Raw genomic sequence first — 12307 nt, 5'->3', positions numbered from 1 at the left:
ATCTCACAGTCCAGTCACAGCATCTCAGTCACAGTGTTTGGCTCAGGACCCTGCGAGGCAACGGTTCTGGTGTGTCTGGTGTTTTTAATCTGTCCTATGTGTTTGTTTCAATTTGTGGATAAACTTCTTTTTTTAAAAAATCTTGCATTTTTCATGTGAAAAGGAACAGATTGCAATGTTTTGTTTTTTTCTCTCAGAAAAGTAAACAGAAGCCATTTTTAAATGTCAGTACCATGATGCTTCAGGCTTTCTGTCCAACTTTTCATATTAAGAGACAGAACTGCGTTAACAACCCATACCTTTAGCTGTTTGTCATCATGTACCCTCACCCTGAAGCATACACAGCTATACTGTCCATTTCATTCCAAATGGGACAATACCATCCTTTATAAATTGATTATGTTACATTAAAAATGCAGTTTACAGGATTTATTAGCATATAGATGCATAAATATTCTAGTTGAATAAATCTTTCTCATTGTAGATTTCAAAATGTGTGGGAAAAATTGTGGTAGATATGAAAAACACATCCCTACAGCCATCATTTTCCTGTAGGCACACATTGGTGCCACAAGGTGGACAGCGATAAGCTGTACTGTATGCAGATATAAATGGTCTGTTTTAATTGAATAAAAACACAAGAGATCAGATGTTTAAATGCTTGAACACTAGAGAAAATGTTCTTATAAATAATTTATTATATTTTAATCAGTATGTCCCCTCCTTAAATGTTCCACCAGGTCTTAATGGACAAAGTGAACTGAACCTAGAAGCTGAAGCCAACAGGGTTCACGGAGGTGATAAAATCAAATGAAGGGTCATTTTTTAAAGACTTCTTTATAATTACTTTTTTTTTTTTTTTTTTTTGCTGGAGCTAACCTGCTCCTGGCCATCAAAACCAATACAGGATTAATAAAGGCACTTACGAGTGATTTATTCAGGCCTGCAGGATACGTCCATTTTTCTTATCCCGTCTGTGCACCTCTGACTTGTTAGGGTGCAACAACAAAGGTCTTGCAAAGGTGATGTGATAATCCTAACACAGTATCAAAGTATGACAAGTTGCAATGGGGCAAATCTCGGCAAGGTGCATTGTGACAAAAGCTGACTACCAAGACCTGGAAATTTAATTAAAAAAAATAAATAAATCACTAATTCTCTATGGTACAGTATTATGCATATACCATTATCTCTTATTAACTTTCATTCGTTACTAATCACTATGAGTGGCTTATGTTTATGTTAATATACGATTAAACATGTTTTTATTTGAACAACATAGATAGTGAGACCAAACCTTTTACTTTTGCAGTCACTTAATCCAAAACACATGTGGTACAGAACAAAACTTGATTTGCCTTCCAGGTAAATAATAAATGGATTTTCCACATTCTGATATGTCATTATTACAAATACTCTCGGTCACATAGCTTATCTTGCAAAAACATATTTTTTTTTCCTTTTGAGTAGATTACACAATTTATTCATTTGAGTGGACTCACCTTTTTAACAGCCTGAGGCACCTGCAGATCGGCAAGGACTGAGCGCAGACAGGCGGAAGACAATTGCTCTGTTTTTTATTTTCAGTAATGTCCCTGAATACGTAAAAAAATAAAAAATATGATAGTTAATTAGTTTTAACTGCCCAGAAAATGAGAAAATTATCCTTTACAGGTGCTGAAATATATTCTGAAAGAAGAGCCAGATCTGTGACAGGGACATAATGAAAAAAATGACTTTATAATTTATAAGTAATTTCATAGGCAATTTGTCATGCAGATTTTTTTAGTATCATGCTATAATTTATTTACAATTCAAATTACACTCTTGTCATTATTAACAACAGAATAATATTTCAGAGACTGTGCAGTGTTAGTTGTTTGCTTAGGTTTTGCTGGAGTTTTCCCATTGCCTGAAAACCAACCACACTACAGTGCTGCAGGCCCTGGAGGTTTGTTATGACCATATCTTGGATGGCAGGCATCTAAGCAGCTTAGCAAATGTACTCTGGGTGAGAAAAATGCTGTATAAATCATAGCAGGTTGTTACATGAATTAGACGTCACTATAGTGTGAATATAAATATTCCATTATCCGGTTTTACCCTCTCAACACATCCTCTCTCCTGGCTTCATATATGACTCTCTGCATTGCAAACTTTATATTACATGTGTTTATCTGGCACAGTAATTCCAGTGTTCGCCAAATGAAAGTATATAACCTATTTTCATTGTATTCAATAGATTAAGATAAAAATCTGTAAAATCTGTTTTTTGTTGATTTTACATGTTCATTTTTTTTTCTTTTTAGCTTTAAACAATTTGGGACCAAAAAAAATCTAATTCATTGGATCACACTGAAGTTTTCCATTAAATCTCAATCCACACCTCAATATCTTGACTGAATGTAACACAGCTACTGTACTTTAGTCCATAGTGGTACAAGCTGCATTAAAGTAGCAGTATGTAACTTCCTGACCTTAAATATATATGTTTTTCTGACTCATTTTGATGGCACAGTGACATTCAGAGCAAGAGATAAGAAAAGAGTCAATATCAGACTGACTTTTACTGACTGCAGAGAGCTCAGAGTACAAGATGAATGTGAATTGGTCTTTGTTAGACAGAAAATCTGTCAGAGTTTAGAAGTTTTTCTTTACAGTTTAAAAGAAAAAAAAGTTAAATTTCTATGGAGCAGCATGGCTCAGTAGTTGTCTTGTAGCCTGAGGGTTGCCGGTTCAATCCTTGGCCTGTCGAGCTCATGTCGAGGCATCTCTGAGCAAGACCAAACCCTAAATTGCTCCTGATGGGTTGTGGTTGAGTGCCTTGCATGGCAGCTTTCACCATCAGTGTGTGAATGTGTGTGTGAATGGGTGAATGCGATGTATAATGTAAAGTGCTCTGGTTAAAAGCGCTATATAAATACAGACTATTTATTTTATTCTTCTCTTTAGAGACGTACAGCTGACGGTTTATCTTGTTTTCACATCGATGCCCTTCATCTCTATATATGTTCCCATGTTCGGCTTCTTGCTGACAAATGTTTACGTGCAGCATGGAGGGGATGATGGATGGAGTAAATTACAGACCTTTGAGGATGATCATGCAATACATTGCTGGATATTTCCCTTCTTTACTGAGCTTTCACTTGCAAATGGTTGAGGTTAGAATTAACATAGCACATGTAGCCCACATGTTATAAAGTGTATTTACACAGCTGTAGAAATCTATTTACAGCTTTCACATTTCTATATTTATGGGTTGTATCACCCATCCTGTCAGGTGGATACTGGTCTACACCATCTCTGGTGAAACTGGGCTGCAGTTCAGCATTGAGGTAAAAGGATGAGAGTGTGCTTGAATCCTGTCAGTTATTTTGTTTTTCTTTCTAAAGTGGAGTTTAACTTGATGGGGAAAATGTTCACAGACAGGGTCCCTTGGAGCATCCTTGAGTCGTTTTCTTGTTGTTGTTGGTTTTTTTTATTTATTTTTGTTTTGTTTTTGTAAAATATGGATTATCAATAATTAGCAAACCATTAAAATTTTGCTTTTTAGATTTATTTTAGTTTAATTCTCCATCTTAAGCTTACTTGAACAGAATTTCTTTAGTCTGTTTTTATACATAAACAGAATAACATTCTACCTTCATCATTGTAATGAATAACTAATTAATTATTTTTTATTTCAAAATGATAATTTCACATTATTTGGTTTTTAACATGTGTTTTTTTATGTAAAAAGAAATAAAAATCAAGAATGCATATGGTTTAAACTTCAAATGTTTATTTTAGTTGTAACATTCTAATCTGGTTACTTTAAAAAAATCTCACCTTGAAAAACTCTGAAATCAGTAATTAGCACATTTTACAAGCTAATGTCACTTTTCTCAGTTTGATAAAAAAGGAAAACAAAAACAAATCGTTGACGTCATTATTTTTCTACATTAACATACATTTAATTTCTTATGTTTTTTTTTTTACTCTTCTGTTATCTTTTTCTTTAACACGTGCACTATAACTTCCTCTGTTCACTTTCCACCCACAAAACTCAGAAAAGTGGAAGGTGCGTGCAGTGGGTGCTAAAACAGCTCCTGAGACAGTTTGAAGGAAGATAAGTTGAGATTTATATGGAGTTTGACGCTTCTGTAGTATCAGCCGCACCATCTCATCTTCTTTGTCTCCCATCTTGCTCATTGCTCTCGTCATAACCACGCAATTGGTCAAGTGAGTGGGAGGGGAAGGCGTTCACGGTGGGCGACAGCGACCCTGTCGATTGGTCCTGACAGGATTTTATCCTATAAAAAGCGGCGCTGACCGCAGAGCAGCTCAGACTTGTTCCGCTCAGGTGAGTCGTGCACACACATCTGCGTGTTATGGAGCGCACTTTCCGCGAGCAGCTCTTTTTTCTGCTGTTGTGTCTGTCCGTCCTCAAGGGAGACTCCAGATATATTGAGGTAAGAGTTTAGATTGGAAATGTGTCGTTGTTCACTGAAGATAAACAATCTCTGATGCAGGTTAAACTTTGCGCATGCACTTTCGCCCTACTGCAGAGTAACGAGATTTCAAAAGATGAATTATATTCATTTTTCAACTCGGATCTCAAGAGGGAAATGCCTGATGTGTTGATGTATCGACGACCATTGCGTAAGTCATCCGTACCTTACAACAAAAAACATTATTTATAAGGACTCGATTTGTTAGTTTGAGGCAGGGAAAATGAAAATGCAGTGCAAATTTGCATTCATTTTTTCTTATAGATAAGAAAGTCTTTTTATTTAAATCACTTACACAGATAAAATCCAATCACTTCTCCTGCACTTGTTTCTAATTTTCAGCTTGTTTATATTTACTTTGTGCATAAATGAGTCATTCACGTGTGCTTGTCAGGTTGTCTGGATATGGTCGCAGTGGAGGGTCAGTTCACCTTTACAGCAGAGACTCCTCAGCTCAACTGCGCAACTTTCTTCATGGCTGAGCCCACTGAAGTCATTAGTGTGGATTATGACAATGTTGACATTGACTGCAGCAGAGGAGACTTCATCACGGTAAGATAGCAACAACACTTTTTACACCCTCAAATGTTGCACGGCGGCAGCTTCTTATCTCTGTTATGTAATTCTGCACATTCCCAGGTAAAGGAATGTGAGTTGGTTTTGTTTTTGTCATGCAGTCTGCTCTTGTTTTTGTGCCTCCAAACACTGGGGCCAGTAAATGCTAAGATTAGAAGCACACTGCCTGATTAGACAAAAAGCTCCTTTAACATAAGCAATTGTGTTAAATCTGTTTACTTGACCTGCCCTTGGCCCTCTCTGCATGCTTAACGTTTTAGAATGGTCTAAACCTAAACAGCCAAACCTTCTTGTTACATACAAATATTTCTACATTATGTCCAGCCTCCGTAAAAAACCTCTTCATGAGTTATTTTGTTAAAAAATGACCATTCTCTGTTAATTTCTCCATTAAGGTTTTTGATGGCTGGGTGATGAAAGGTGAAAAGTTCCCCAGCTCCCAGGACCACCCGCTGCCTCTCTTTGAGCGCTACGTGGATTACTGTGACTCTGGATCAGTGAGGAGAAGCGTGCGCTCTTCTCAGAACGTGGCCATGGTCTTCTTCCGCATTCACAGCGCTGGTAGCAGCTTCACCCTGACTGTCAGAAAACACATCAACCCCTTCCGTAAGTGCATAATCACATTCATAAAGGAAAGCAAAAGAAAATGCATGCATGCACTCAGATGTAGTGTTCAGCTGACAGCCCATTTGTGCAGTAATAAATGTGTGATTCTGTGATGATGGTACAAGCCTGGCAGGGTGCTTTAGTCATCAGTTGCACCCACAGGGGACAGTTTGCCACCACAATTTCTCTGGATCAGGACCATGAACTCAGTGTGTATGCTGCAAATAAAACCAATAAAATCAAAGAAAGGGAAACTCTGAAGGCAGCACTGAACTTTTAATGTGATGAATTTGCTACAGAATGGATTTTTAAAAATGTAATTAATTTGATGCAGTTACAAAGAATACAAAAAAATCTGCGTTGTTATGAGATGTATCAGAATCATTTGTATATAAATTATTATTATGCATGAAAATTCATCAAAGTGCTCATGCTTGCAACTTTGTCTCTTTGCAGCTTGCAATGTTATCTCACAGTCACCAGAGGGCACTTACACAATGGTTAGCCCCCAGCAGCAGAGAAACTGCAGCTTCTCCATCATATATCCCGTGGCAATAGATATTTCAGAGTTCAGCCTCGGACACCACAGCAATTTCCCAAAGGTGAGCAAAGTTTTTTGCTTTTGTTTTCCTCAGTGCCTAACTATTAAGATTTTGCAAAGTGGAGAAAAAAATGCATTAGAGGAACAAGAATATGATCTCACAACAAAGCTTTAGGTTTATATTAACTTCCCCTTTCAGTAGAACATGATTTTTACATTGGAAGCTATTATGATTTATCATGGCTAATACTATAAAGTTCTCATGAAAAGTTCTCAAAGCAGAAGTAAGAAAGGCGTCAGCTACAGGCTATTTTAAGAGAACATAACCAAAGAAACCGACGTCAATATCCGGCACAAAGCAAATGCAGATATGTCACGATGACTACTTTCACCCTCAGAAAGTTGTCATGTTAATTGGTACATCATGTCATGACGATGGGGCTGATATTAGCATTTATATGTTGTATTAGGTAATGATAATGATGTTAAAACACTGAAATTCTATTTCATTATGACCTTAGCATCAAATAAAATGTTTGTATTATTATTACAATTTCATATTAGTTTACACATGTTTGATTTGGTTTGAGGTTTGTAGATTAAAGGACTAGCAGCATATTTAAGCTTCTTGTTTTGGTTTTTCAGCAAACAACTTTTCAGGAATAAGCCTCTGATAAAACCACTGCACACTACCTGCTACGCACCAAATACAGACACAGAGAGAAATTAGTAACTGAGCTTCCCTTCAGAAGTCAGGCTGGTCTCACAGAAATATGCAACATAATCATGGCTGACATAGAAAGTGACAAGCTTTCCCTCCACAGATTCGGTTACCAGAGAGGCGGATCCTGTCCCAGGTTTAGCAAAAACTGTTGCTTCTGTGAAAATGTTTCAGATTCATTCATTTAGAGGAAAACAGAAACTGAGCGCTGTTTTTGTATATTCAGTTACTGTCAGGCTAACCAACCTGACACCTTGAAGAAGCATCAGAAGTGTTAAAACTTAAACCTTTGCTTAAGGCTAGAAAACATTACACAAAAGGGAAATGCATTTGTTGGAACAAAGGAAGATCACACAGAACTGGAGCTACAAACTGCTATAAAAACTACAAAGTCCAGGAGAATATAGATGATACCGAGCTCCTTAAACAAATCTGTATTTATATAGCACTTTTACTGTACCTGGAATGTTACCCAAAGCTCTCTACATTATACATCACACATCACATTCACCCATTCACACACTGATGGTGGAAGCTGCCATACAAGGCGCTCAACCACGACCTATCAGGAGCAATTTGGGGTTTGGTGTCTTGCTTAGGGACACCACGACATGATCTTGACAGGTTGAGGATCGAACCGACAACCCTCAGGCTACAAGACGACCGCTCTACCCACTGAACCACGTCTTTTTAGACATTTTTCATAGCAGCTTTTTTAAAATGTCATAACAGGAAAGGAACAAGTCTGTTAGCAATGGCTGCTTTTCACTTAGATGAGGTAAAGTCTGATGAGAACATTTGAAGAGAGTCTGCCACGAAAGGTTTTTAACTGTGCTGGTTTTAGTTTAAACACACATGGAGCTGCAGTTTAATTGTCACGTATTCAAAAACATGTCGTCAGCAAGATTTCAACCAGTGTACCTAGTGTTTGCAGCTATATTTATGTATACTGAGGCCCTTACTATACTGAGGAACAGAAGCATCATGCGTGTTATGGACAGCATCGCTATATAAAACAATTCTAAAAAGATGCACAGAACCTGATATCAGTGCTGCTGGTTTTGGACCAGAGTGGGTTGCAGGGGCCTAGAGATGATGGCGAGAAGATTTTTATGTCCCATAACAAGAAACTGGAAAAGATTATCTCTTAATAATGTCATGGAGAGTTTTTAAAACACCCATTGTGTTCTGAGTTGATGACATAGTATTTAACAATATTGGGTAGTACGTATATTTTAAGTAAAACCTGAAACTATCGTTATTCAGTAGTCACACAGCGCTAAACTCTCTTGAGCCATGTATATCTGTCTTCAGTTCTTTTGCTCCATTTTGCTGTGAAAAGTGTTGCTTTTTGGAGAAATTAAGTCGACAAATGAGAAGAGATTATGTGGGATGTGTTAAGTTAGCTGTTTGCTTTCTGCTGCCATTGTAAAAGGTGGTTCACAGTTTCAGCTCACAGTTTATGTGAGGCTATTCTTAAATACAAAATGTCTTCATCACTAGTCTACCCTGCAGCCAACTTCATGGTGCCTAAATATTTGTAACTGTGTGAACTGAGCATACCAACATGCATCTGTCTCAATCTCCATTCAGACAAAGAAAAAAAAATCCATACCAGACATAGTCTGCAGCTGCAGATGTAGAAACTATATACTGAACATAGCTTTAGTGTATTTATTACCACCTTTTATTCTTCCTTCAATGACAGTTCCAAATGTCTGAAAAAAGTTTTCAAAGAAATGTAAATTCATGCTACTGTAATCAAAGGACATTTCTATAATTCCACTTGATCCAATCACACAGCCTTTCATTTGCATTAATTATGAAACAGACACACACGCATCTTGCAAATTAAACCAGTCAATGTGTTGAGATTAGCTGAACAGAGCTGATTGCTGAAATTTGTCACATATTATGTTCCAATTTCCACAGAGATCATTGCCTGGATGTGCAGAATCTGGAGATTTCGTGCAGCTTTTGGGAGGAAATGGTATTGATACGTCTAAGCTGCTTCCCATCACAGACCTTTGCATCTCCTTTACTGGACCCAGTAAGAACATACAGATGCCTTACCTCCCTCCTGAACACACACTCTGATTGAACAGAGTGAGACTTAACATTTCTTCCTCCTCTCTCCTGCAGCCCACATGAAGATCGGCTGTGAAAACACGGTGGTGAGGATGGTGTCCAGTGGGAAGTTTATCAGCCGAGTGTCTTTTAGCTACAGGCTGCTAGACAACCAGGAGTTACAGACGATCAAGCTCAACAATGTGGAAGATTTCTGTTTCAACAACTGATCCGGACAGGATCATAATGTCACAAATGTATCATTTGACTGCAGACATTTCTATAATTATTTTGTTGAAAACAAGAACCACCCAGCCAGTCTAAAATCCAAAGATGGGAAAAACATGTATAAAAATAAATATATATCCTGTCATAAAGAACATAATTTACTGACATTTTCAATTTTGTTGTTTTTCCTGCATTCTGATCTTTTATGGCTCACTGTTGCAAATATATCTCAGTTAAGTGTCCTTTTGTGTTTGATGGAACAACCGTTTATATTTATGCTTTGTTTACAGTAAGTAAACTTCTCGTTATGTTTTTTAGGAGTTTTTTTAGTTGACATTCTTGAAGAATGGTGCTAAAATGAATGTTATCTTTTGTTTGTGTGAGTGAGACATGATGTGCTGATTCATTTCCTACCGCATACGACATGGAAGGTAAAGGGATAAATAAAACAAAATATGAGTACTCGATGCCATTATGCAGTTAAATTTGATAAAAACATTTTTGTAATAAAACAATACTGCATGGCAAAGCAATCAGCTGTGGTTTTTCTCTTATTTCAAGTTGCTACAAAAACGTGCAACAACACTGGACTCATAAGTGTGTTTCTCTGCTAGAGCAACTTGCAATGATAATGGGAATAATTGCATTTTTCCTCATTCATCAGCCACCACGACCTCATGAGAAAATCTAAAACATATATGTTTGTCCACAAATAATATACAAGAATCTTGAAAAAATGGCAGAAAATTGTGCAATTGCAGCGTTTTCCTTCCTCGTTTCTTTACATTTCCGGTTCATGACATTTCCACTACTGTCATAGCAGTGATTCTAATATTGTTTCAATGCTAATTATTGCTTTTGAGTAGAACAAAAATATCTTTTAAAGAGGAAAGAAGAGATGGTGAGTGGTGTTTAGTAACATTAAACTTTTGTTAAATGTGACTTCACATTTTCTGTTTTGGAAAAATAATATTTCCCAAATGCTCAGAGGGAAGTCCGTTAGATCTAGAGTGTCAACGCTCCTCGCATCTATCGCTTTGGGTGCAATATTCAACAAACACCTGGAGAGAAAGTCTTCCTAGTGATAATGTTCATTTGCTTCCTCAAATGAAATTATTATTATATTTGGAGAAATGAAAGATTTGTTAAAGATGGTCATAGCTTGTAAAAACATTAAAAATATAATATAATGTTATTTCAAAGTAATTTCATTGTCCCATTAAGGGAAATTAGTTTCCAGCCAGGATTTCAAAACAACAACACCGACATGGTCACACAGACTATTAAAAAGCCTCAAAGCTCAATGATAATAAATATAATAGTCAGAAAAACTACGAAACATTTCATAAAACAACAGTAAGCCAAATAAGCAATGGGCTGCAGTACTAGCAGCTTACGATGGCAATCAAATTAAACTCTCAATGACAAATGAAATAAACTACCTGCCATTTAACATTTTACCAGCCTGTTTGTCTGGGCATCTTCATCGGATGACCAGAAGGTAAAAATACAAATTCAGGATTGATAACAGAATTTTAAGCCATATTTTATATTTGCTTACTTGGTAGCTTGAAAGTTAAGTCTGTGACTTTTGCTTTGCTTTGAAGTCTTTACAAAGATACATTTCAGCTTTTTGGTGTTGCACAATGCACAAAAAGCCCCACCTTGGCAGACAACCAAAAACCATGCAGGTTTACAGGGAAGGACACTGAATGATGTCATGGGTGACTCTTTCTGGTATATAACTGCCACCACCCCCACCCACTGCCACTCTAGAGGAAACAGCAGGCGATATTGCTAAGAATAATGGCTTGAATGGTGCAAACCAATGAGGCAAACAGTGATTAAAGGCTTGCAGGTATATTATCACTGATAGCCACCTGCAGCCACATGACAAACGTGAGCTGTATTAACATGCACCACTAGAGGTCTTCACTCATTCCACTTCAGTGAGCATGTGAGGGTGCCTGGCTACTCAAGAAAGTAAAAATTTATTAAATGGTTAGTCAGTACTTTTCTATATTATTACCATGACAAGGTAATAATATTTCCCATTATCATTTGTTTATTTATTTATTCATTAATTTACTAATTAATATTATAATAAATCAAATTTAGGGAAAATAAGGATCAAATTTAGATTTTCTTTCCCTCTAAAATCATCATTTAAAAGCTTCCTTTTAATTTATTTAATTTTGATTTTACCTTTCTCAGCTTGAAATTTGGATTTCTAATTCATTAAACTGTAAAACAAAATATGAGTCACTGACTTCAATTAACTACAATCACATGCAGCAGCTGCTTGGTGTCATCATTTTGATCTCCTGTGTATTCCAACAAAAAAAAAAAATTGTTGATGCTTTTAGACCGTAATTTGAATAATATAGAATATGTTGTTTTAGTTATTTCCTATAGTCTGAACATGAATCAGGTCTTATCCTCTTAAAACCCAGTAGAAGCTGTGTTTCATTCACATCACATTCTTGTGTACGGTGAAATTGTTCAAACAGAACCGAGTGTTTTGGACTGACAGGCAGACTTTGATGATGTCAGTTATAATGAGCCCTTCTGTTGCTCTACATATTGACAAAATTAAGTTTGACATTTGATTCTTGCCTCTCAAAAAGCGAATATTTATCAATAATTTGCTACTCAGCATGAGCTTTGAGCAGACAGACGCTCAGCGCTGTGTACCTCAAAATACCACACATCCATATTCATGTAGTAATTTCTTCCTTTACTTGATCTAAAAAGTTCTTACAGTCTTTTAAATGACTAAAACATCTGACTGTACACTATGAATCACAATTTAAAATGATGAAAAAGCTAATCATTATTTTTATTTTTACACTTTTCTGTTGTGACTGTGAGAAACAGATGAGGATAAATGCTATTCAAGACAGAATTTTCCACCTGTGCTCCATCATAATTTCCCGAGGGACCACCACACCATATTCCAGGAAAATCCGCTTCCTCTGGTGCTTCACTCCTGCATCAACTGTTACTGAGCAGCAACAATGAGATGTTCACTATCAGTGTCTAAAATGTCCTTATTAATGTTACACAACCACTCTCACT

The 12307-nt window shown here is 36.7% G+C and overlaps 1 protein-coding gene across 1 annotated transcript; it reads left to right on the top strand.

Annotated features, from left to right (window-relative positions):
* Positions 1-4298: 4298 nt before the first annotated feature.
* LOC121630115 (corticotropin releasing hormone binding protein) lies at positions 4299-9726 on the top strand. The gene is made up of 7 exons (XM_041970198.1): positions 4299-4451; positions 4548-4641; positions 4885-5042; positions 5462-5672; positions 6129-6274; positions 8867-8984; positions 9077-9726. The coding sequence occupies exons 1-7, from the start codon at positions 4371-4373 to the stop codon at positions 9229-9231; spliced, it is 963 nt and encodes a 320-aa protein (XP_041826132.1). The 5' UTR covers positions 4299-4370; the 3' UTR covers positions 9232-9726.
* Positions 9727-12307: the final 2581 nt, after the last annotated feature.

This window comes from Melanotaenia boesemani, chromosome 19 (assembly GCF_017639745.1).
Source record: "Melanotaenia boesemani isolate fMelBoe1 chromosome 19, fMelBoe1.pri, whole genome shotgun sequence".
NCBI classification, from domain to species: Eukaryota; Metazoa; Chordata; class Actinopteri; order Atheriniformes; family Melanotaeniidae; genus Melanotaenia; species Melanotaenia boesemani.
This window is presented reverse-complemented; position numbering and strand designations above follow the sequence as displayed.